At 43.8% G+C, this 27,732-nt stretch overlaps 1 protein-coding gene across 2 annotated transcripts in view; it reads left to right on the top strand.

Moving 5' to 3' along the window:
• The window catches only part of ITGA2B (integrin subunit alpha 2b), a 146,848-nt gene that overhangs the window by 89,208 nt on the left and 29,908 nt on the right, over positions 1-27,732 (top strand). For both annotated transcript variants that reach the window (XM_030221820.1, XM_030221819.1), the window contains exons 16-21: positions 210-265; positions 1,236-1,387; positions 5,795-5,920; positions 22,783-22,850; positions 23,739-23,886; positions 25,762-25,854. In XM_030221820.1, coding sequence (XP_030077680.1) covers positions 210-265; positions 1,236-1,387; positions 5,795-5,920; positions 22,783-22,850; positions 23,739-23,886; positions 25,762-25,854 — 643 coding nt within the window. The remainder of the gene's footprint in view (positions 1-209; positions 266-1,235; positions 1,388-5,794; positions 5,921-22,782; positions 22,851-23,738; positions 23,887-25,761; positions 25,855-27,732) is intronic.

The raw sequence follows: 27,732 nt of genomic DNA on the forward strand, positions 1-27,732 counted from the left end.
TTTTGCGCCACAGCCAATGGCTACCCAGTCGCTGAGCTGGAGAGAAGTGAGGATAGATGATAGTGAGTGAGTTTTGTTTAATAGCCAAGAATCAGCCTGTTAAGGTTTCATATTTGAAGTCTAGCGAGTGACAGCTGAACCCTGAAGTGTCCCCTGCACAGTATAGGAAACTCTTTTTGCTAATCAAGTGATGTCATTTATAATTTCAGCTTCACCATCCGTGTGTGTGTGAGTGTTTCAGGCAAGAGTATCCCAGAAACGGTTGGTGAGTGAATCTGTATGCTCAAAGTTTCTTGTTCAGGTTCAGTTGTGAGTGAGGGAGACGCCACATGGATTGGAGAGAAGGGGAAGACACACAAGTCCTTGTGGGCTTGTGATTGCTTTTGAGTAGTCAGATGGAGAGAGAGAGAGAAGAAATGAGACAGAGGCAAGGGTGTCAACCTGACAGAGAAGGAGAGAGACAAACATTGAGGAAGAGACAGGGTGAGCTAAAACAGATAGCAACAGAAGAGAGAGATTGAGACAAGGAAGGAGAAAATGAAGAGGAGACCAGGGAGAGAGGAGGAGTAAATTATTTATTTATTTAGTGCATTGATGTACTGCTGAGGCCTTCATATGGGCATACAGCGGTTAACTAATACTGTCCCTAAATGGCTCACAATCTAAGTAGTATATATTGTACTTGAAGAGGAGGCCAGGGAGAGAGGAGTGAAAGGAAAACAGGACCAGTGAAAATTTGAATCAAAATCTGGGACACAAGATAATGAACAGAACAGTAAGGCATATAGGACTGGTTCATCAGTCAAATACCAGTGAGGACATTGACCCCAGCACCGGGGTGGGGGGAGGGGCTTTGAGAATATGCCCTAGAAGGCATTCCATCAACAAGAAAGGAATAATCCTTCCTGCCAGTTGACACTAGTAAGGTAGCAACTGGCAGGAAGGGAGAAAGACAACATGGTTACAACCTTCTCCTCTCCATCCCTAATAGTTCAACTGGGAGAGTTATCAGCTGGTGCCACCTTTTCAAGATGGGCTTTTCTAGCAATAGTCCAAGCATAGAGGAGGGGTACAGCCAGGTCCGAATCAGTCTATCCTGAAAAAGGAGAGCCAGTTTGTTGAGAGGCTTGAGGCATCAAGAGATTCCACAGCTTTATATCAGGGGAAACTTCATAACAGAAATCTGTGGTGGATGTGGTTGCTGTTTCAGTGCTGACACACTCTTTTCCTGCCAGCTCTGAACGCTGAGGTGCAACTGGACCGTCTGAAGCAGCGCTTTACCCGTAGAACCTTCTTCCTGGATTCCCACCAGCCAAGCAGAATGGTTTCGCTGAGGTTAACAAGGAATGCCAAAGCTGACTGCCACAACTTTACCGCCTTCTTGCGGGTATGGCAGGACTGTTACCATTGTATGCCACAGCATTATACATGTTTAGAGTGGGTATTAAGACACACTGAGGGGCATAATCGAACTGGGATGACCATCTTTAAAGGCGCCCATCTCTAAGGACGTCCCGGCGAAGGGGCAGGGAAACCCATATTATTGAAACAAGATGGGAGTCCATCTTTCGTTTCGATAATACGGTCTTGGGCGCCCAAATCTCAACATTTAGGTTGACCTTAGAGATGGTCGTCCTCGATTTTCACCGATAATGGAAACCGAGGACGCCCATCTCAAAAATTACCAAATCCATGGCATTTGGTCATGGGAGGAGCCAGCATTCATAGTGCACTGGTCCCCCTCACATGCTAGGACATCAACCGGGCACCCTAGGGGGCACTGCAGTGGACTTCACAAATTGCTCCCAAGTCCATAGCTCCCTTACCTTGTGTGCTGAGCCCCCCCACCCAAAACCCATTCCCCACAACTGTACACCACTACCATAGCTCTTAGGGGTGAAGGGGGGCACCTACATGTGGGTACAGTGGGTGTGTGGTGGGTTTTGGAGGGCTCAACATTTACCACCACAAGTGTAACAGGTAGGGGGGGGGGCACCTGCCTAAGGTGCACTGCAGCCACTCCAGGGACCTACATACTGCTGCAATGGACCTGAGTATGACATTTGAGGTTGGCATAGAGGCTGGCAAAAAAAAAATTTTGTTGGTTTTTTTTAGGGTGGGAGGGGGTTAGTGACCACTGGGGGCGTAAGGGAAGGTCATCCCCAATTCCGTCCGGTGGTCATCCGGTCAGTTTGGGCACCTTTTTGAGGCTTGGTCATGAAAACAAATGGACCAAGTAAAGTCAGCCAAGTGTTCATCAGGGACGCCCTTCTTTTTTCCATTATCATCCGAGGACGCCCATCTGTTAAGCACGCCCCCGTCCCGCCTTCGGTACACTGCCGACACGCCCCTGGGAACTTTGGTCATCCCCGTGACAGAAAGCAGTTGAGGGCGACCAAAATCGGCTTTCGATTATGTGTCGGAAGATGGGCGCCCTTCTCTTTCGAAAATAAGCCCGACTGTGGTCTAGGCAGTAACAAAAGCCAGGCTTGTCTTTTTTTTTATTTTTTATCAGGGACCACATTTAATATTTTGTAAAATTTGGAGGGCCAAGACACGCATGCATGCACACACACACACACACACTCATTCTCTCTCTCTTTCCCATGCCCTCTCCCAGCCTTACTCTCTCTTATGTTACTGCCCCTCCAGCCTTCACCCAGTCTTTCTCTAATGTTATCCCCCAGCCTTCACCTAGTCTCTTTCTCTCATATTACCCCCCCAAGCCTTCACCTAGTCTATTTTTCTCATGTTACCCCTCCAGCCCACCTAATCTCTATCTGTCCTATTATCCCCCCCCCCCCCGAAGCCTTCACCCAGTTTCTCTCTGTCTCTTATGTACCCCTCTCCCCTGCCTTGAAACTGAGACCAACCTGAATTTCCAGTGATACACAGCTCAAACTCGCAGATGGACAAGTTGCAGCAGGAAAGCAGGAATCCCATGGCAATAATCTGTCCCCCCCCCCCAAAAAAAACAAAATTGCCGAGCTTCTGAGGGCCAGGAGAAGGCACTTAGCAGGCCAGGTTCTGGCTCACGGGCCATAGGTTGGACAAGCCTGGTGTAAGCCATATGAAACATCACATATAGTAAATTAAATATGGTACATAAGTACATAAGTAATGCCATACTGGGAAAAGACCAAGGGTCCATCGAGCCCAGCATCTTGTCCACGACAGCGGCCAATCCAGGCCAAGGGCACCTGGCAAGCTTCCCAAACGTACTAACATTCTATACATGTTATTCCTGGGATTTTGGATTTTTCCAAGTCCGTTTAGTAGCGGTTTATGGACTTGTCCTTTAGGAAACCGTCCAACCCCTTTTTAAACTCTGCTAAGCTAACCGCCTTCACCACATTTTCCGGCAATGAATTCCAGAGTTTAATTACACGTTGGGTGAAGAAAAATTTTCTCCGATTTGTTTTAAATTTACTACACTGTAGTTTAATCGCATGCCCCCTAGTCCTAGTATTTTTGGAAAGCGTGAACAGACGCTTCACATCCACCTGTTCCACTCCACTCATTATTTTATATACCTCTATCATGTCTCCCCTCAGCTGTCTCTTCTCCAAGCTGAATAGCCCTAGCCTCCTTAGTCTTTCTTCATAGGGAAGTCATCCCATCCCCGCTATCATTTTAGTCGCCCTTCGCTGCACTTTTCCAATTCTACTATATCTTTCTTGAGAGGCGGCGACCAGAATTGAACACAATACTCAAGGTGCGGTCGCACCATGGAGCGATACAACGGCATTATAACATCCTCACACCTGTTTTCCATACCTTTCCTAATAATAACCAACATTCTATTCGCTTTCCTAGCCACAGCAGCACACTGAGCAGAAGGTTTCAGCGTGTTATCGACGACGACACCCAGATCCCTTTCTTGGTCCGTAACTCCTAACGTGGAACCTTGCATGACGTAGCTATAATTCGGGTTCTTTTTTCCCACATGCATCACCTTGCACTTGCTCACATTAAACGTCATCTGCCATTTAGCCGCCCAGTCTCCCAGTCTCGTAAGGTCCTCTTGTAATTTTTCACAATCCTGTCGCGAGTTAACGACTTTGAATAACTTTGTGTCATCAGCAAATTTAATTACCTCGCTAGTTACTCCCATCTCTAAATCATTTATAAATATATTAAAAAGCAGCGGTCCTAGCACAGATCCCTGAGGAACCCCACTAACTACCCTTCTCCATTGTGAATACTGCCCATTTAACCCCACTCTCTGTTTCCTATCCTTCAACCAGTTTTTAATCCACAATAGGACATTTCCTCCTATCCCATGACCCTCCAATTTCCTCTGTAGCCTTTCATGAGGTACCTTGTCAAACGCCTTTTGAAAATCCAGATACACAATATCAACCTTCTCCCCTTTGTCCACATGTTTGTTTACTCCTTCAAAGAATTGAAGTAAATTGGTCAGGCAAGATTTCTCCACACAAAAGCCGTGCTGACTCGGTCTCAGTAATCCATGTCCTCGGATGTGCTCTGTAATTTTGTTTTTAATAATAGCCTCTACCATTTTCCCCGGCACCGACGTCAGACTCACCGGTCTATAATTTCCCGGATCTCCCCTGGAGCCTTTTTTAAAAATGGGCGTTACATTGGCCACCCTCCAATCTTCCGGTACCACGCTCGATTTTAAGGATAAGTTGCATATCACTAGCAGTAGCTCCGCAAGCTCATTTTTCAGTTCTATCAGTACTCTAGGATGAATACCATCTGGTCCAGGAGATTTGCTACTCTTCAGTTTGCCGAACTGCCCCATTACGTCCTCCAGGTTTACCGTGAAGTCAGTAAGTTTCTCCGACTCGTCCGCTTGAAATACCATTTCCGACACCGGTATCCCACCCAAATCTTCCTCGATGAAGACCAAAGCAAAGAATTCATTCAGTCTCTCCGCTATGTCTTTGTCTTCCTTGATCGCCCCTTTTACCCCTCGGCCATCCAGCGGCCCAACCGATTCTTTTGCCGGATTCCTGCTTTTAATATACCGAAAAAATTTTTACTATGTTTTTTTGCCTCTAATGCTATCTTTTTTTCGTAATTCCTCTTGGCCTTCTTTATCTGCGCCTTGCATTTGCTTTGACACTCCTTATGCTGCTTCTTGTTAGAGCACATTTAATGTGAGGGGTGGGCCAACCTGTTCCTGATCTCTGCCAGTCTAGATCGAAAAGTGAAGGTGATGCCCACAGATCAGGCTTGCTCTATTCTCACTTTATCCTTCAGAGGAATCACTTTTACCTTCTCAATTGCTCTTTCATACTCCCTGACCCTCCTAGCCCTCCACTTTCTCACTACTCAGCCCTCGGTGGCCCCCTGTGTCATCCCCCAGGCTTTGTGTCTTGTTCCCCAAATAATCACTCACCTCCCCATATTCAATTGCTCCTCAGAACAGGCAAGGAACCAAGGCTGAGGAAGCCACAAAGGCAGCATTTACAGCCCCTGGAGGAGGAGGGGGTCCCAGGTACTGTGCATTAGTGACACCTGGTGGCTGGATTTAGGGTCCATGTTCCCAGGGTTCTGGAAGGGGTCCTGAAATATGGCCCCTGGCTGAGCACTACGACTGCAATAACTGGGCTAAAATGAGGTAGGAAGGAAAATTAAATCCCCAGGCAGCTGCAGATGAAGATTTATGATACTGAATCGCAAACTTGGTTCTGATTGAGCTGGAAGCCCAAAAACACCTAAGACAGTTGGTTTTAGAAGAGTTTGACTGCTGTAGCAAACACTTTATGGTGGCTTTTCTGATTGGCCTACGTCCCATTTGTTTCCCAATTCTGTTTTCACACAGGATGAGTCGGAGTTCAAGGACAAACTGAGCCCAATAGTCATCAGTCTAAACTGCACCCTGGTGACTTCATCCTCCTCCGAGGCAATACAACCTATACTCCATGGGCAGACTTTCATTCAAGAGCAGGTAAGACTTGCTTCCCAATTGTAGCATTTAACAAACTACCCACAGGAAAAGAAGTATCGTCTTGGATTAAGTCTCCAAATGGGTTAATTTTTTGCACACCATGGCGGGAAAGCAGCTCACACCTATATCTGAGTGTGCTGGAGATTCTGTTTCTTGGGTTCACTGTTAATGCTTTTCTCAACACTTACATTGTATCAAACAGCGCCACCTCCTGGAATTCTTTGAGGTGCAATATATACAGGCAACTTATCAAAATATGTTTGAAAATTCTTTTTAATCAGTCTGGTGTTGCCTAGTATGTCTATCTTTTACCACATTTTCTTTGATTGCATTTGTTGAGGTTTGAGGATCTTCATTCTCCACAGATAGTACAGAATAGTCACGTGGTACTAACCTTCTGTTACTGCTGATCTGCTTTTCTCCTTTATTTCAGTGTCTGGTTTTCTTGTATCAAGCTTTGTATTGGTGGGAGGAACGTCTCAGGTGATCACAACCTCTTTATTCTCCACAATTCTGTCTGAGTCGTGATCCCAGGGTTTTTCAGTAACAGCAATGTTATGATTTGGCACCCCAACAAAATAGCCATTGAATTGATGTACCATAGAGTGTCCATGAAGTCTCTAGTGTGGAGGGGGCATATGGCCAATCTTCGGTAGGATTGACTAGAAGGCCTTTGTCTATAAGGTACCTTATGACCATCTGACTCCTTATTACTATAGGGATATCTGAACTTTTTCTAGTAATCATTTCTGTCACAGGGTTACCCTGAAATCTTAGATTTTCTACAGGAATAAGAGAAGACAGGAGGTGAAGATATATATTTTTATTTATGCTTACCAATACAGGGCAATGTAATCAGAGACATCAATCTGACTTCAGTACAGAGTGACAGCACTTCTGGCAGCATCTGGATCTTCTGTCTGCCCCTCCTAGATTTGTCCCTTTTTATACCCTCCCGGCTGCATTAAAACTAATGGCTTTCCATTGACTTAAATGTTAAAGGTTGTTTACCCAAAACTTGCATGACCGCAAGGATGCTCACAGGAAAGACTCCCTCCCATCTTGGACAGCTACTTCCAGGGCCGGTCTTAGCAAGTGCGGGGCCCTATGCAGACCAATTTGATGGGGCCCCACCCTAGCCCCGCCCCCTCCCTAGCTCCAGGGCCGGCCACCCCTCCCTCCAAGCTCCCAGACCGCTCCCTCCGAGCTCCAAGGCCCCCAGCTCCAGGGCCTCCCTCCCTCCCAACTCCAAGGGGCCCCTCCCTCCCTCCCAGTCATTTTTTAACATCCCCCTCCAAAATCCAGTATTAGGTATGCTGAGAATACAAAACACTCAGGACCTATAGAGCAATTCTACCATACCATAAGCAGTCATTTCTACTAAATCACACAAAGAAAAGGAAAACATCTTAAAACACTACAGTGAGCACTAGAGCATCAATTCACCTATTGTAAAATGAAACCAGACAGAATAGTACAGATCGTCGTCGATCCTGCACAGTCAATGCCAAGTGAAAGCCATGTCTTTTTCACAAACACAGATACACCCTAATCCACTATAGAATAAGTAGTAATATTAAAACTTTCTATTTAGACAAAAATTAAACTGAACCCCCAAGATGCCAGACTCTGCATACAATGCAACACCACAGAAACAGAAAATGTCCCCTAGTACTGTGCAAAATATAAAGACAGCAGATGTAAATTTAAAAAAAACCTAACAAATACCAATCACCACTTTACAAATTAACAAATAGAAATAAAACAAATATAGAAAATAAAATAATACCATTTTATTGGACTAATAGATTTAGCTTTCAGAGGCCAAAACATCCTTCCTCAGTAGTGTTACAGTATCCTATCATGACCTGAGGAAGGGGGTTTTGTTCTCCGAAAGTTACACAAAATGTATTAAAATTAGTCCAATCAATAGATTACCTTGTTTACATGTTCTGTATTATAAACATTTATTAACACATCTACAATACTACTTTATCCTAAAGCAAAAAAATAAAAATATATATTTTATTTACAGTTTGTTGTCTCAGGTTTCTCCTTTCCTCATCTTCTTTTCACTGTCTTCCTTCCATCCAACATCTGTCTTCGGTCTCTCTCTGCCATCCAGTGTCTGCCCTCTCTGCTGTCCCCTCCATCCAATGTCTGCCCTCTCTCCCTGCCCCTTCCATCCACATCTGCCCTCTAACTCTGCCCCTTCCATGATCCATCCACCATCTGCCCCTGTCTGCCCTCTCTGTCCCCTTTCTATCCCTTCCATCCACTGTCTGCCCTCTCTCTCTGCTCCTTCAATCCACCATTTGCCCTCCCTCTGCCACCCATCCAGGGTTTGCCTTCCCTCTCGCTCCCCCATCCAGGATCTGCCCCTCTCTCTGCCCCTTTTTTTCAGCCCCCAGTTCCAGCCCCACTATCCCACCAGTCCCGAGCTTCAGCCCCCCAGCCACTTCTCCCTGTCCCCTTTTCAGCCCCCAGTCCCCAGTTTCAGCCTCCAGTCCCAGTGCTAGCCCCCTTATCCCACCTACCCTCCTTTTCAGCCCCCAGTTCCAGCCCCCTTCATCCACATGCCTTGTATTAGGGCCCCCTTTTCAGAACCATTCTCCCACCTGACCCACGAATGCCCCATTTTCCCACCAGCCCCAGGCCCCAAATGGCCCCTTCTCAGACCCCAGTGACAGTCCCCTTCTCCCATCCAAGAACCCCAGTCCCCTCCCCACCCGTCCCCTTCAACCATCCAAGAACCCCCTCCCCGCCCCCCTTCTCCCATCCGTGATCCCCTCCCCAACCCCAGTCCCTTTCAACCACCCAAGAACCCCCTCTCCACCCCCTTCTCCCATCCATGAATACCCCTCCCACCTCAGTTCCCTTATCCCATTCAAGAACCCCAGTCTCCTCCCCACCTGTCCTCTTCTCCCATCCGAGAATCCCCTCCCCAACCCCAGTCCCCTTCAACCATCCAATAACCCCCTCCCCACCCCCTTCTCCCATCTGTGAATACCCCTCCCACCTCAGTCCCCTTATCCTATTCAAGAACCCCAGTCCCCTCCCCACCTGTCCTCTTCTCCCATCCGAGAATCCCCTCCCCAACCCCAGTCCCCTTCAACCACCCAAGAACCCCCTCCCCACCCCTTCTCCCATCCGTGAATACCCCTCCCACCTCAGTCCCCTTATCCCATTCAAGAACCCCAGTCCCCTCCTCACCTGTCCTCTTCTTCCATCTGAGAATCCCCTCCCCAACCCCAGTCCCCTTCAACCACCCAAGAACCCCCTCCCCACCCCCTTCTCCCATCCGTGAATACCCCTCCCATCTCAGTCCCCTTATCCCATTCAAGAACCCCAGTCCTCTCCCCACCTGTCCTCTTCTCCCCTCCCCACCCCCTTCTCCCATCCGTCAATACCCCTCCCACCTCAGTCCCCTTATCCCATTCAAGAACCCCAGTCCCCTTCCCACCCGTCCCCTTCTCCCATCTGAGAATCCCCTCCCCAACCCCAGTCCCCTTCAACCATCCAAGAACCCCCTCCCCACCCCCTTCTCCCATCCGTGATCCCCCTCTCCACCTCCCCATTTGAGAACCCCCACCCTTCTCACATCTGAGTCCCTCCCCTTCCCCCGACCCACCTACCACCTGAGCTCCATTCTGACACCCATCACCCTCACTGCCTTTAAAAAAACAATTTGGAAGCGTCGGAGAGACAGTGACAGGGAGCACCTCGGTCTGCCCTGCTACTAAAAATCTCTTCGACGTCGTTCGGGCCTTCCCCACATTGAGTCCCGCCCACCCTCGCGGTAATTGGAAGTTACCTCAGAGGAGGGCGGGACTCAATGTGGGAAGGCCCAATGACGTCGAACAGATTTTAGTAGCAGGGCGGGCAGACGCTGCCTGTCACTGTCTTTGGGGCTTCCAAATTGCGTTTTTAAAGGCAGGAGTGACAGGAGAGCAGCGACTCGGAGCACCCCCCCCCACCCGCTGACATCGGGGGGGGGGACCGCCGCCGCCATCGCCGCGCATCGGATTCGTTGGGAGGGAGGGAGGACAGAAGGACGGACTGGAGCTCGGGCGGGCGGGGCGACCTGAGGCGCGCGGGGCCCTATGCGGCCGCCTCGGTCGCCTCGCCTTAAGACCGGCCCTGGCTACTTCCCCTTTTTACTTCCCTATTTTCGTGCACCTGGCATTATCTTTACGAAAACAAGTTTTTTCTAACTCATATACAGAAATAAGGGAATCCATTTTGTAGCTACAGGCTCCATTTTGTTTTCAAATTCCTTGACCAAACTTTTCCAATTTAGATTATTTAGGCCTCAATCCAGGCTAAAAACTAGGCCATGCTCTTCCAGCAAGCTCCTAGCCATGTTAACCATCAGATTTCTGACTTGGCCTGTGTCTTTAACAGCCTGAGCTCTGAGATTTAACTTCCCACTCTTCCAGTGGGGGCTTCTAGCTGTACCATATTTCTACACCCTAGACAAAATAGCCCCTGTAACAGTGGCGTAGCTAAGGGTGGGCCTGGGTGGGCCGGGCCCATCCACTTTGGGCTCAGGCCCACCCAGTAGCAGCACACCTAGCCCCACCTGCTGAAAACTCCCAACTACTGTCCCTCCTGCATGTAAATAGCAGATGGCATGCAGGTGAGACAAGGAGAGACCAAATCACCTGTGGGACAGGGAGGGGTTCTTCTGCCCACCCATCTTGAGTCCAGGCCCACCCAAAGTTGGGTGTCTGGCTACGCCCCTGCCCTGTAACAAAATAGCCCTTCACAAAAATAAGAAGTATAGTTTAAAACTGTCTTCCTCCCTCTGAGGGTCCAGCATCTCTTCTCCTCCTCTATTCCCCACTCCCTCATCTGAGCTCTCTCTTCCTTCAACTCCCTCTCCAGTGCAGCATCATTCTCTCCTCACCCTGGGCCCTGTGTTCTGTCATCTCTGCCCCCCTCCTACATTCTGACATCGCTCTCCCTTCCTCTCCTTCCCATGGTCTGGAAATGATTATCTTACCCTTCCTTCCCACCCACCTCCCAGGGTAGTCCAGCATGTCTCCCTCTTCCTCCTGCCTGCCCTGCATGGTCACGTATTTCTCTTGGAACCCTCCAATCAGATGAGGTGGGACATAACAGAGGGAACACTTTTGGGGCTGGCCGAAGCAGCTTGTTTTTCTTGCTGACTCTGCTGGCAGCCCACAGGAACATTGGATTATCACCAAGGGGGGAGGAATGCGAGAGAGATACCGGACTGCGCAGAGCAGGCAGGAGGAAGAGGGAGACATTCTGTACAGTGAGCATTGAAACTGGGGTGGCAAAGGGGAGACATACTGTGGAGTGGAGGAATAGCCTAGTGGTTAGAGCACCGGGCTTGAACTCCAGAGGTGGCCAGTTCAAATCCCACTACTGTTCCTTGTGATCTTGTGCAAGTCACTTAACCCTCCATTGCCTCAGGTACAAGCTTAGATTGTGAGCCCACCTGGGACACAGAAATATCCAGTGTACCTGAATGTAACTCACCTTGAGCTACTACTGAAAAAGATGTGAGCAAAATCCAAATTAATAATAATAATACTTTGGCTCAAAAAAGCATTTGGACTCAGAAAGTCACACAGTTGCAGAACAGAACAGGTAAAACACTCAGGGGCAGACCCTTTTGACAGAGGGCTTATTTGTCAGGGGCCAAAATTTGGGCAGGCCCTTTTGTCAGAGACTATTTTGTCGGGGGCTTTTTTGTCTCTTTTTTTTTTTTTTGGTCAGGGACTATTTTGTTGGGCTTTTTTGTCATTCTTTTTTGGTTCTGGCTATTTTGACCAGGTATCTTATGATGTTTACGTAGCTTCCAGTGGATAAGACATACCACTTTATTGTGCCTTTCTCTATCTTTTCTGACATCAACATGTCACACCTAATGGTGAGAGGTGTGACTGTTTCCAGTTCGGTGCTGAAAAATCTGAATGTGTCTATTTCACTGTTTTTTTTACTCTTCTGCATCCGACTCGGTGTTATGTACAATGAATATGTTCTTAAACTCAGTGTTGTGCCTCTTATAAATGCACACTCAACGCTTCCGCTCACTGAATAAATGTTTTTGCGGACTATCAGAAGGTGGGTAAATTGGCCTATTTTCTGTGTTAAGCAACTGCTTCAAGCATTTAAAATGAGTGTAACTTAATTTTAAATTCATAAAAAAAATGTAACACATTTAATATATGTCAACATTTGTAAATAATGGACCAATTAAAAATTAAGGTGCTGGTATTGGATGATGTATGTTTCCTAATTTACCCACCCTCTGATGGTCTGCAAAAAAAATTATTCACTGAGTGGCAGCATTGAGTGTGAACTCGTGGAGTTAAATTCTTTCCTCACATGAAGTCACTTTATAAATGCTTATTCAAGGACTTCCGGTGACGTCATGAGCTAGGGAGCAGCGTGCTGTCGAAGCTCTGAGACCCCTGACTCCACTACAATTTAAATCTCGCATAAATAAAACCTACGGAGCGACTTCACTGTATGGAAAAATATTACAAAGTGCTTCCGAAAGACATGGCTCAAAAATCCGCGAAAAAAGACAAACCTAAAACAGGTAGCGGGGATACCAAGATGGCGGAGGAAACCGCGATTGTGGGACCTGCGTTTACTGAAAATCAACTCCTGCATCTTACCCAGGCGATCACGAAAGCATGGGAGCCGAAATGGGAAGCGCTGAATACCAAAATAGAAGCTTACCAAACCACATTAGACGGGATGGGAATCCGGGTAGGAGATCTGGAGACAAGAATTTCAGCCGTTGAAGATGATACCCGTGGATTTAGCCCAGATATTATAAATCTACGACGCCAGCTCGCAGACCAAAGAAACTTGTTGGATGACTTTGAAAATCGAGCACGTCGAAATAATATACGGATTGTCGGGCTAGACGAGGCGCTCCCAGAAAGAAACCTTGACACGTGGCTGGAAACATGGCTCTCAAAAGAGTTAGCGATCACGGATACGATGGGACCGCTTATTGTAGAAAGAGCACACCGCGTGGGCCGCCGAACAGAGGAACGCCATAATAACCGCCCACGCGTGGTTGTCGCGAAAATACTAAATTATCACCATAAATTAGAAATCCTTCAAGGATTCAAGCACAAAAGAGATACGCTGAAATACAATAAAAAGAATGTGTTGATTTTTCAAGACTTTTCTACTCTAGTTCAAGAGAAGCGGAGGCAATATCATGCGATTTGTTCAACCTTGGTACTCAAGAAAATCCGCTTTGTATTGCAATACCCAGCCCAATTAAAAGTGCTCATACAAGACCAATGGAAAATATTCCCTACAGTATCAGATGCGAAAAAATATCTCGTCGAAAATAACATCATTGATGCTGTTTGAACATAAGTTTATTTTCACAGTGTAGGAGCGTTCTGTGGGAGTTACAATGTATGGAACCTTAAGAGTAAATGTATGTATGCATATTTGGTTAATCTGTGGAGTCTGGGGTCTCTAATGTTCACTGAGGTCCTTATTTCAACACCTGACTAGTTTAGGTGGATGAAGAAGGGTATATGTGGGGTTGATGGGGTAGGGGGATGGGAGGGGGGAAGGGGGAACAGATTGGGGGAAATCTTTGGCAGATGGTCAGTAAGAAATGTTTGTTTAGAAACTTATCAATAGAATATTTATGTGCACAGACTATGAGAAATCTGACAAATTACAATATGTGCTCAATGAACAGGGGGGTGCCTTTATGTGGTGGTGATGGTGGGAATACTAATATTACTTTCATGGTATGCCACTTAGAATAATATCCTGGAGTGTGGGGGGTATAACGTCCCCTATAAAGCGGAATAAAATTCTAACGGCCTTAAAAAGATATAAGGCTGATATAGTTTGCCTTCAGGAAACAAGACTTAATGATGTGGAACATGCAAAATTACAAAGATCATGGGTGGGGGAATGCTATGCAGTAGCAGCCAAAGGGCGCCGAGGTGGAGTGGTGGTATTAATCCGAAAAGGACTAGCATGTAAAATATCGGTAGTGGAGAAAGGGAAACACGGGCGTACCCTCCTTTTAAAGGTATGGATGCAGGGCACTGAATTTTTATTAGTAGGGGTATATGGCCCAAACGAATATGATCCAGGGTTTTTCCGATCACTAGAAAATAGTTGTATCCAACATAAAATAAATAAATTGTTAGTATTGGGTGACTTTAATTTAGTATCTAATCCAAGAGAAGATACCTCAAATCCCACTTCATCACATTACTTAGGACAGAGGGCGAACGGATTGAAAATGTTCACAAAAGCTCTAAACTTAGTGGATACCTGGAGAGTGATGCATCCTGGGGAAAAAGATTACACACATAGATCCAGGGCACATGGCACCTTAGCGAGACTAGATTACATATTCATAGAAAGATCTATGTTCTCCCAGGTAAAGGCAACCCATATAGGACCGGAAGAAATATCAGACCATGCATCAGTGTGGCTAGATCTTGAGATTACGAGCGGGGGTGCTGGAGGAGCAGGCTGGCGATACCCAGCATATTTACATAACGACCCCGTTTCAGAAATACTTGGCAAATAAGTGGGGTGATTACGCCTTTAATAATAAGGAGCATGCACAAACAGACCCATCTTTGTTTTGGTCTGCCTCGAAAGCAGTCTTGAGAGGTGACCTCATACCCTATTGTAATATTAGGAGAAAGCGTCGGGTGGCAAACATTCTGCGCCTAGAAAAACAACTAGCGAAAGCTAAAAGAATATATGCGCATAAACACACATTAACTGCTTTAGAGAATATGAAAGCAATCCAAATAACTCTAAACACTTTATTGCATGAAAATGAGACCAGATCCTCGATCTATTATAAATATAAATTGCAACGTTTTGGTAATAAAACAGGGAGGTTATTAACTAGTTATCAAAAATTGGGGTGCACCTCGGGTGGTGGCTGCGTTAAAAGATGATACAGATAAAATTATAGTCACACAAAAAGAAATTGGGCAAGCTTTTACTAATCATTTCACCTCACTTTATTCGGCCAGTGCTCCACCAGAACCAAGCTTGGTACACGAATATTTAGACAAGGCGGGGCTCACAAAGTTGACGAGTGAAGAATTGACTGTGCTAAATGCGCCACTGACCCTGGGAGAACTGCAACAGGCGATTAAGAAACTTAAATTACGCAAGGCACCAGGACCCGATGGGTATTCCGGGGAATACTACAAAAGCTTACCCCTAGAAGCACAACTTGCATTACTAGAATATTTTGAGGAGGTGATAGAGAGGAGGGGCTTCCCCGGTTATGCCAACTCAGCTTTAATCACATTAATACCAAAACCGGGAAGACCACATAATAGAGCAGAAGATTTCCGACCAATATCTCTGTTGAACGTAGACACAAAACTGTTGGCAGGAATGCTGGCGGAAAGACTTGCAAAATATCTGCCCAAACTAATTGGAATGGAGCAAGTCGGCTTTGTTCGAAATAGGCAAGCCACACACAATGTACGCCGCCTATTATTGGCGATGGCATCTAGCCAAGAGGGGGAGATCCCATCAGTAATAGTGAGCCTAGATGCAGATAAAGCATTTGACAGGGTAGGGTGGGAATACTTATTTCATACTATGGAAGCTATGGGAATTACAGGCTGGTTTCTGCGGGCGACTCAGACTCTTTACTGCAAACCAGGAGCACAAGTGTTAGTTAATGGATTACGAGGAAAAGAGTTTGAGATTATGAGGGGTACTAGGCAAGGTTGCCCTCTTTCACCTTCCCTGTTTGTGATATCATTAGAACCACTTATAAGTACAATCATGAAACAAAGAAACATTACAGGAATATCGGTGGCAGGACGGCAGGTGAAGGTATTGGCTTTCGCTGATGACTTGCTGTTGACTGTCACTGATCCACCTAGATCAATACAAGTCCTATTAACTGAAATAAATAGATATGGGCAACTATCGGGTCTTAAGCTAAATTTGTCTAAATCGTCAGCGTTAGAGGTAGTTAAGGGAGATAACCAAGATTGGAAGAATAATTTTCCCCTTTCTTGGGAGAAGAGATTTATTAAGTATTTGGGAATCCGCATTCCAGATCAGTTGTCACAGCTATATGAACTTAACTTACAAAAATTGCTTACAGACACAAAATTAAATTTACAAACTTGGAGTGCACTCCCGGTATCGTTACTAGGGAGAATAGCATTATTTAATATGATTATAGCCCCCAGATGGATTTATTACTTTCAAACTATCCCACTGTATTTGAGGAGAAAAGACGAACAGATTTTGAATCAGCAGCTACAGACATTTCTTTGGAAAGGGAAAAAGGCCCGTTTATCTGTTACTTCTTTAAGTATACCAGTGGAATATGGAGGGTTGGGACTCCTAAATCTCCGCTATCTTAACGTTGCTAGCGGAATGAGGCACATAAATGACTGGTATAGGAATACCAGTGACTACACAAATACAGCCCTAGAATTGAGCCTTACCCCGAAGTTACATTTTAGTAATTACCTACATGCTACAGGCGCACCCATGCCATATACTTTAAAATACTCTGGGATTATGACAACAGCTAGAGCAATATGGAGATGGGTGTGCCGATTACACCACTTTGATATAAAAGTGACACCATACTTACAAATCTGTGATAACTTTGCTTCTGTACCAGGTCAAATGTACTCTGTATTTCAAAAGTGGAAACAAAAAGGAATAGTATATTTGTTACAAGTGGTGACTAGAGAAGGTCATATCCGAACGTTTCCAGATTTGCAAAACGAATATACACTATTGGACAGTGATAAATTTTATTATGGACAGTTGAGCCACTATGTCTCTACACTACCATGGACATCGATGACAGAAGATGTTCAAGAAGAACTCTCTTCAGCTTTTACCTTGGAGTCACAGCAGAGAGTACCGATGTCATACCATCACAGACATATACGGGATACAACCCCAGAACTGGAATATCGCAGATTGGCACACTTGTGGACTGGGGACTTGCAGATAACAGTTTTGGAACAGCAGTTGAAATCTCATGTCCTGCAGATAAGACGAACCACAGATTTTGCGACCCACTGGGAACTACAATATAAAATAGCCCTACGCTTGTACATCCCACCAAAACGAGCATTCTATATGGGGTTATCGCCTGGGGAGACTGTGTAAAATGTGGTGCCCCAGGAGCTACTCTAGGCCATATGTTTTGGACTTGCGTTGGTATACAGAAATTTTGGAAACAAATCATAGCCTGTGTCACCAAGATGTGGAGACAATCATGGCATTATGAACCACTATTGCTATTTGGACATCCAAACTTGGGGGTGTCCTCAAAAAAAAAAGGATATGCTGCATTTATACAGAGAGTGATAATTGTTGGTAAACAAGCGATCCTGGCGGAGTGGCTATCCTATCAATACCCTACGTGGCAGCAGTGGCATACTCGTATGGTGTCTCTATTACGTATGGAGCGCATGTCTATAAGGGACTTGGAGTCAAAGATTGGAGTGAAATTCCAGCAGCGTTGGAGTCCGTTTTGGGACTCAATGACATCTGCAGCACGCAGCCACATACTGAACTACTGACTAACTTGCTATGATTCAAAAGGAACGGGGGAGTGGGGGGGAGGGAGAGGGGAGATAAAAGTTTTCAAAAGGATAAAAGATAACCAAATTCAGATATATAGTGACTGCTGTCAATACAGATGTTCTTGTTACTAAAAGTTTAAGAGAAAAGGCGATAGCACTCGCTCATAATATGTATAACCATATGATGAAAGTTTTGTTAAATACTTGGTTTTAAGTATATATGGAAGAATTGTGTAAAATGTGATGTAGACCATGACTACCATTTAATACAAATAGATTTAAACATAAATGCTTATTCAAATAAGTCTCGGACTTGAATAAGTTTTTTGTGGACTATCAGATGGTAGGTAACAATAATAAGCACAAAGCTTTTATAGTCGCACCTCTTTCCTTGTCAGTCCCTTTTTCAGTATACCTTCAAATATTAAGTCCTTCCTTAACTACAAACATTTATGGAAATTTTTTTTAAGTATTTATCTCTTTTATACAAGTGATGTTGTATTTGACTGATTAAGCAACTCAGCAGACCATTTCAAACAAACATAGATGCATTTATAACTCCAGCTCTGACATAGTACTATGTCTTACAGAAAGTTGCATCAGAGATATAATCTTCTTGGAACAAACAAGCAGGCAAAGCGAATCGTGTTTCGGCAACCACTTGCTGCTTGCTTATCGTTCTTTCAGCTATGAGAGCTTCATTGATTTAAGCGTTTGCATAAAGTTGATTGTCTTTAGATGCTCTAAAGAGTTGGATATTTCTACATCGAAGGGACTCCTGAGGCAGGCCCTTGTGGCCGAAACATGATTCGTGTCAAGTCCATTGAATATTCCTTAAATAAGCTTTCGTTTTGAACTACTAGAGTCCCTCATCATTTGTGTCACCTTCGCTGTGCCTGCTTGTTTGTCTGACCTGTGCGAGAGTTTTTGTTCTTCTGTTCCCATTGATATAATCTTCTTGACCATACATTTTCTAGCACATCTTAAGAGCATCGCCCTCCTGTCAAAAGATCTTTCTGTCTTTTATAAATACAACATTAGCGCCTGTGTACCTTTTATACAATAGTTTCCTGGAACTATCCCCAATAACATACAAAATGAAGGTGTGAATTTGCCTGGACATGTGTATTTTTCAACACAACATCCCTGGGAAAGTGTACATATGGTGTGTCTGGACCAGGGGTTCTCAACCCCAGTCCTTGGGACACCACCTGTCAATCAGGTTTTCAGGGTACGCATAATGAATATGCGTGAGATAGATCTGCTTATCATGAAGGCAGAAAAAAAAGAGCAGATCCGGGGTCCAAGTTCCAGTGAAGCAAACACGCTTTATTGAACAAAGAACACTCAACGTGGTCCACGTTTTACCCACCACCTATGGGCTGCCTCAGGGGCACAAAACTAAAACAGCAGCAAAAACACTGTAATATCAATCAACCATAATACATTATAAATAAATACATTTCAAATATGTGGGAACCAGAAGAGTATATGTGTACTTATTTATTTGTAACATTTGTATCCCACATTTTCCCACCTATTTGCAGGCTCAATGTAGGTTACATAGTACCGTAGTGGCGTTCGCCAGTTCCGGCATGAACAAATACAAGGTGTTATTGTGGTAGAATAAGGTTCATAACCATTTATATCCAATCATACTGACAAACATGTGAACATGCAACAAAAACAGTTAAAATAAAAGTAGTAAGATTAAAAACAAATAAAAAAAACAAAAGTGCTGGACAAGTCTATGTGTGGATTTAAACCTGTATGTTGTACACAAACCTGCAGTTTACTCTAGTCTTTGCTCACAACACCTCTAATATTGTGATCAACTCTATGAAGTGTAACATGTGCATAACATACAAAAGTAGTTAAAACAGTAATGTTTAAAGTGACAAAAGCAATCTGATTGCAAGCAAAGCATACTAGTAATGGGACTATCAGAGAACTCATAAACCCAAACGACTGTGTGATATGCCCAGCAGCACTCTAAAACAAACCAATAGAAACTTTTCAAACTACATCCTACACATCAAAAAATCAGTATAAAAGTAGTAATTTAGTACTCTCCTATCCATAATAAGGGCAGAAAAAGATTCTTTTAAGAGAGAATGGACCGACACTTGACTCACTGTCATTGGCAATGAATCGTCATGAAATGCTTTTGTTCTGACAGTGTTTACAAGCAATGCATGTTGGGAATGTTATTTATCAATTCCTAAACAGCTTCTAAAGTCTGTGGAAAAGGACTTTAAAAAAAAATCACAAAACATATAATGATTATAAATGTGCTGCTCATAAAAATCTCAAATACATGAATGTTTCCCAGAAAGTAAAGAGCAGAAATTAAAATTGGAATGTGTATGCGTTCCAACGACAGAATCTAGCTGATAAGCCCCTGGTTGAACATTCGGAGATGATAAAATAAATTTAAAGATGATAAATTCTTTGTTTTACAAAGACCTAGACTTTCTTGGAGAGTGGGGGATGTTGCTAAGTTACTAATTAGGATTGAAGAAAAATTGATATTTGAGTTCAATACCGTTTACCCTTCTAGGCTGAATTAAGGAGATTGACTTTTTAGCATGTATCAGAGCCAGTGGGCCTGGGTGGGCCAGGGCCTACCCACTTAGGGCTCAGGCTCATCCAACAGTAGCACATGGTAATGAAAATGCTGCTCTCCACAATACTGGCACCTTCGCATGCTCCATTTTCAGCGCATGCCTGCTGCAGACTACCAAGGTGGAGACTGGAGAGAAGCATTTTCCCATCAGCTGAGATATTTTTTTGGTGGGGGGGTGGGGGAGAGAACATTTGGTGCCCACCCACTTCTTGCCTAGGCCCACCCAAAATCTGCTGTCTGGCTATGCCCCTGATCAGAGCCATCCATTGGGTAATGCTGTTCGAGCAAGTTTTTGAAGTGCCAGTAGAAGCATGCTCTTTCTGTATTGACTACCTTTTTATGTGAGTGCGAATAATTATTCATTGTGAGGAGTCATTTTGGTGCATGTTTAGAAATCACATGTTTTATTGAGATCTGCATTTTTAACCACTGTATTTAGTATTTTCTCATTTTGATCATTTTGAATGTATGCTATAGTTTATCTGTGGATTTATTCCTAGTATCTTTTGAGTAATTTATTATTGCATTTTTTATATGATTGGTTTTATACTTTTTAGTTGGAATATTTCTGCAGGGCAAGTCTGTGTTTTTGAATGCAGTGGGTTTAAAAACTGCTTTGCTTGCAATGAGATTGCTTTTGTCACTTTAAACATTACTGTTTCAACTACTTTTGTATGTTATGCACATGTTACACTTCATAGAGTTGATCACAATATTAGAGGTGTTGTGAGCAGAGACTAGAGTAAACTGCAGGTTTGTGTACAACATACAGATTTAAAACCACACACAGGCTTGTCAGCACTTTTGTTTTTTTGTTATGTTTTTTTTAATCTTACTTTTTTAAACTACTTTTTAAAATTGTTTTTGAATTTTTCTACTTATATTGGTTGAGGTGATCAAATTTGCAGATGATACAAAACTATTCAAGGTTGTTAAAACACGTGCAGACTGTGAAATATTGCAGGAAGACCTTAGGAAATTGGAAGACTGGGCGCCCAAATGGCAGATGAAATTTAATGTGGACAAATGCAAGGTGATGCACATTGGAAAGAATAATCCAAATCATAATTACCTGATGCTAGGGTCCACCTTGGGGGTCAGCACTCAAGAAAAAGATCTTGATGTTGTTGTAGATAATACACTGAAATCTTCTGCTCAGTGTGCTGCGGCAGCCAAAAAAGCAAACAGGACACAAGGAATTATTAGGAAAGGGATGGTGAAAAAGACCGAAAATACTATAATGCCTTTCTATCGCTCCATGGTGCGTTACACCTTGAGTATTGTGTTCAGTTCTGGTCACCATATCTCAAAAAAGATATAGTGGAATTAGAAAAGGTTCAAAGAAGAGCGACTAAAACGATAAAAGGGATGGAACTCCTCTCATATGAGAAAAGGCTAAAGAGGTTAGGGCTCTTCAGCTTGGAAAAGAGATAGATGAGGGGAAATATGATTGAGGTCTACAAATTCCTGAGTGGTGTAGAATGAGTAGAAGTAAATTGATTTTTTTACTCGTTCCAAAAAGTACAAAGACTAGTGGACACTCGAGGAAATTACATGGAAATACTTTTAAAACAAATAGGAGGAAATATTTTTTCACTCAACGAATAATTAAGCTCTGGAACTCTTTGCCGGAGAAGGTGGTAACAGCGGTTAGTATATCTGGGTTTAAAAAAGGTTTGAACAAATTCCTGGAGGAGAAGTCCACAGTCTGCTATTGAGGCAGATATGGGAAGCAACTGCTTGCCCTGGGAGATATAGTATGGAGTGTTGCCACGATTTGGGTTTCTGCCAGGTACTTGTGACCTGGCTTGGCCACTTTTTGGAAAACAGGATACTGGACTAGATGGACCATTGGTCTGACCCAGTTGGCTACTCTTATTTTCTTATGTTCATATATCTCACAGTATGATTTGATATAAATGGCTATGTAAGTGCACATATACTCTTCTGGTTCCTGCACATTTTAAATGTATTTATTTAGAATGTATTATGGTTGATTGATATTACAGTGGTTCTATTGCTGTTTTTAGTTTTGTACCCCTGAGGCAGGCCATAGGTGGCTGAAACATGGACCACATTGGATGTTTTATTCAATAAAAAGTGTTTGTTTTATTGGTACTTGGAGCTAGGATCTGCTCTTTTTTGTGGATTTTCACTGGTGCAGATTTGAAGAGCCTCTCTGTTGTGGCTATAATGAAGACACTGCAAGCAGATTTCTCTCATGAAAATTCATTGTACATATCCTGAAAATCTGACTGGCTGGGTGTGTCCTGAGGACTGGATTAAGGACCCCTAGTCTAGAAGTATATGATCTTGTTGGCATGTCCACTTACCCACGTATTTGGCCATTCAATTTTATATGAAGCATTTTCACCTGCAAAACATGCTTTATACACAGAAAAAGTCTTATAAAATGACCCCTTTCAGTGACTTATGTTCATTTGTTTTAAGATACCTTTTAGAAAACAACTGAACTGTTCCATTGTAATTAGAGAGACTGATCCCTTGAGAAATATGTCAGATTATTTACATGGCGCTTAGACTGAAAGTCATATGAGCAAGGCTCACTGCTATAATTTGGTTTCACTCTGGTTTTCTGGTTTTCTCATGCAATTCTTGGGGTGGGGTGGGGGTCTGGCTATCTGCTTCATTCATTGCAGACTCGTATTTTATTGGACTGTGGAGAGGATAACGTTTGCATTCCAGATCTCCGACTATCAGCTAAAAAGTGAGTGCTCAATGCCTTTTCTTCACCAGTGCACACAGTAACCAGGGATTGTTTGACAGTCTTGTTGAGCTGAAATGAGCTTCAGTGCATATGTCAGAAGTAGACAGCTCCATCCCAGTCTGACTTTGTGCCCCACTGGATGCAACCACACTGGATTCTATGCATGGCTTAGCCGCCTGTGAATTAACAAGGCTCATTCACTATTGACCATCAGCTGACTCAGTCTCAACCTCCATGTTACTGGACAGTCTACAGTCTGAAAACTAACATTGTAATGTACAGTAAGAAGTGACATCAGATAGAGACCTGAATGGTCCATCCAGTCTACCCAACAAGGCGGCCAGAGTTGTACGTGCTAATCTGTGTAGGTTACACCCCTCTGTGCCCTGTTTATTATTTTATTTATTTATTGCATTTGTATCCCACATTATCCCACCTCTTAAAGTGTGAAAGTCATTTAAGTTTTATGTTGATTCCATCTTCTTTCTATTTAGGGATCCTCTGAGTTTATCTCATGCATTTTTTAAAAACTTTTCACAGTTTTTGCTCCCACCACCTCCCCCGGGAGGGTATTCCAGGCATCCACCACTGTCTACGTGGAAATGTATTTCCTGATTGCTACTCCTAAATCTACTACCCTGCAATCTCAATTTATGTCCTCTAGTTCTACTGCTTCTCAGTCTCTGAAACAGATTTGCTTGTATATTAATACCTTTCAACTATTTAAATGTCTGTTTCATATCTCCCCTGAGTTCTACCAAATAAATTTGACTTCTATCCATTTCGTGTTTCCTAAATTTGATTTATAATTCATATTGGATAATATAAAAATGCAAGTTTGTGGTGTTTGTTTTAAAACATTTTATGCATGATTGATTTATTTTCTAGGATTAAGGATCCTCTTCTTATTGGGGATGACAACATAATCCAGATCCTGTTTAATGCAAGCAACGAGGGTGAAGGAGCCTATGAAACAGAGCTCTATGTTCATCTCCCAACAGAGGCTCACTTCGTGCAGACAGTCTGGGACATGGAGGTGGGAGCAGGAGTTGTCATAGCTCCAAGTCAAGGAATGAGCTGAGCCAGTCCCAGTTTACCCCATTGCATGCAGGTAGATGCAGTGGCGTAGCCACAGGTGGGCCTGGGTGGGCCAGGGCCCACCCATTTAGGGCTCAGGCCCACCCATCAGTAGCACAAGTTTAGCAGTAGCTGGTGGGGATCCCAAGCTCCACCAGCTGAAGACTTTCCCCTGAGGTAATGAAAATGCTACTCTCCATGATACTAGCACCTGCACATGCTCAGTTTTCAGCGTAAGCCTGCTGCAGACTGCCAAGGTAGAAAGAAGTGTTTTCCCGCCAGCTGAGAGATTTTTTTCGTGTTGGGAGGGAGAACACTTGGTGCCCACCCACTTCTTGCCCAGGCCCACCCAAAATCTGTTGTCTGGCTACGCCCCTGGGTAGATGTAGTTCTGGATCTCCTTCATAACAGGACTACATTTCTGTTGCATGCAGTAAAGTAAACCATGGTATGTGGGACATGGAGTAGAAGTGTGACACTCTTCTGTTAACCACATTTATTGCAGAATTCAACCTTATTTCAGGTCAAAGATTCTATAGTTTTGTTGTTAGACCTTGTGGTTTAGACTAGTTAAATGCTGATGGCAAGTTTCTTAATGCATTAAGAAAATCCAATGAATCTCTATTTTCACAGATAATGAAGGGGTCTCTTTGGGATAATTTTGATGCATTTTATCTCAAAGTTTCTCTTGATTTATTTCATGCTTCTTGTTGTAATTTTGTGTCTCCCTCTTAGTTTGGGTTCTCAGGGTTCAACTTCCATCTGTAGGCCTTGATGGAGCACTGTGTAGGGTTGCCTTGTCCTAAATCGGACAAGACAATTGCATGCTGGATCACGGGTCATCAGATCAGAGCGAGTCATGCCCCTTGACCTTTTGGGAACTTCTATTACCCCAGTAGAATCATCCCATTATTTAGGTGTCATACTAGATTCATAACTTTCCTTTATGCCTCAAATTTTGTCAGTCCTTTAAATATGGTTTCTATATTCTGAGACAATAGAGATCAGTCAGACAATTCTTTAATCATGATTCCTTCCATGCCCTCTTAGTGTTCCTTCTTACTCCCAAGGCTTGATTAATGTAACATCATTTACTTCAGCTCCCCACAATTTGTACTAATGAAGCTTCAGATGCTCCAAAACACGGCCATTCGGTTCCTCTGCCATGCTCATAAAACAGACTGAGTCTCTCCCTTACTGAAAGATCACCATTGGTTACCTATCCCATTTCAGATACAATATAAAGTTCCGACTTTTAGCATTTAAAGATTTTTGGCTTGGAGCTCCGCTGTGTTTAGCCAATCTTATTATCCCCTATGCCCCTGCCCACACACTACACTCTATCATTAACCACCGGACCTCCCTTGACCCAAAATGACACAACATGAATGTACCAGACACTATGAATTTTTTTTTTCACTACCTTGTCCCTTTGGAACAGCTTACCTCCCGAATCCATTGTGAATAATCACTCGCACTTTTTAAGATGGCCATCAAGACATGGTTGTTCCAGCAGGCTTTTGATGTATAGGAGGTTAGAGGTTGTCTGTGTTTGCACTTTCCCTTTCACCTACCTAACCATTCCCTTGTTTCTCCCTCCCCATTCCCTCTTTCTGTCGTCTTCTACTGCTAAACCATTGAGCATGATGATCTTCGTGTGTATATGAACTTTCCTATCCCAAATTGTAGTTCTTTTCTCCACTTTCTCCTTTAGTCCTTACACCTCTTTGTTCTGTGAGACATTTAAAGCAGTATAGCAAGTTCAAGTAAAGTCGCTTGATTGATCTATGGAAGTCACTTTGGCTTGCTGTCTTACTCTCTCCTTATTCTTTAGAGCTTTGAGAAGATTATCTGCCTTCCACGGAAAGAGAATCTGACTCATGTGGTGGTTTGTGAACTGGGGAACCCTATGAAGAAAGGACAGAATGTAAGCATAGGCAGGACACGTCTTCTAGGGCAGAAACACCCTAAGACAGGGATTTGACCAGTCAGCAGCTTACAGGGCTGACTCACCCAAGCCAATATGTAACAGGTTTCACTAGTAAATCTCTGTAATCAGTTAATCAGAGGACTGATCACCTGAAACAGTGGTTGGATTCTAAGGGGCTTGCAGTGCTTCCTGATGAACCAATATATGGATGATCCAACAGGCCCCTTCTTTAGCTGAAAACCTCTAGTAACGCTTTCAGCACCTGGAGTCAGACTGGCAATATTTGTTTTTAATATAGCTCATGTTTTCTTCAGCAGTAATTCAAGGTGAGTTACAATCAGGTGCATTAGGTATTTTCCTGTCCCTGGAAGGCTTACAATCGAAGTTTGTACCTGAGGCAATAGATGGTTAACTGACTTGCCCAAGATCACAAGGAGCAGCAGTGGGTTTTGGATTGGGCTTCCTAGTTCTTAACTGATTGCTTTAACCATTAGGCTACTCCTCCACTGGGGTTACGGAAAGGTGAATGAGGTTTGTCAAGTTTGTGTTGAAATACATCTATGTGAGAGAGAAAATATACACATGGTTGGCTTAATCCAGTGGTTTCCAAGCCTGTTCCTGGAGGCACCCCAGCCAGTCAGGTTTTTAGGATATCCATAATGAATATTCATGAGAGAGATTTTCATACAGTGGAGGCAGTGCTTGCAAACATCTCTCATGAATATTCATTGTGGATATCCTGAAAACTTACCTCAACCTACATTACCCCAATTGCAAAGGACTCAAGTACAAAACCTATTATGGGTCCAACTTCTCCTTCCTAGGCAGCCAACTCTGGAATGCCCTCCCCAGACCAATCCGATCACTCAGTGACCATCTGCCCTTCCGGAAATCACTAAAAGCCCATCTGTTCAGGCAAGCCTACCCAAATGACCCAGATTAATTCCTATGTACCTATCTATCCATCACATATCCAGGAGACAACGATAATGACCTAGACTACATCTCCCGCCACATCTCCCCTGCCTATCCCTTGCTCTATCCCCTTTCGCCTCACCGACCCCTCCCCTAATGCTCACCTACCCTTGCTCTCACCTCTCCTACTCCCTTCACTCTTGCCCATCCCCTTCCGCCTCATCTACCCCTCCAATTGCTCACTTACCCTTGCTCATCCTTCTACTACTCCCCTCATCCTCGCATCTCTACATTCTTATCTCTTTTATTACTCCGATAACACCCAACTTATTTCTCTTCATCAATACTTTGTAATCCCAATTAGTATGTAAGCCGCATTGAACCTGCTTTGAGTGGGAAAGTGCGGGGTACAAATGTAATAAGTAAATAAATAAAACCTGACTGACTGGGACGCCTCCAGGACCAGGTTTAGGAACCACTGACTTAACCATTAGGCAGTAAGGTAGTCTCCTAAGTTGCTGGGGGTGGCCATGAGCAGCTACAGTCAAAGCAAAGCAATAGGTCCTGATGTCCACATGAACCCAAAAAAATCATCAGTGCATGCTTTTACCCACAAGGAATGTTAGCAGTTTTCAATTACCCCATTTACTAGGATATACCTGAAAAGGGGGTTTTGAAAATGCCCTGATTAGATGTGTGTATATAAATAGATGAAACATATTTAAAAGGATGAGGTTGGAGGTAATCATGATTGCTTTAAGTTTAATTATCAAAATCTTGGTGGGGGGATGGGGGGGCTTCAGGGGCTGCAGGTTCATTTTCTATACCACCTGGCTTAAAAATAAAGATCACAGTGATATACAATCCAAAAATACAATAAATAAGAAATAGAAAAGGAACGCCAATCAATAAATATAAAAAGCTGATATACTCAAGACCACTCGTACCAACAATCTAATA

Source organism: Microcaecilia unicolor, chromosome 12 (assembly GCF_901765095.1).
Source record: "Microcaecilia unicolor chromosome 12, aMicUni1.1, whole genome shotgun sequence".
NCBI lineage: Eukaryota > Metazoa > Chordata > Amphibia > Gymnophiona > Siphonopidae > Microcaecilia > Microcaecilia unicolor.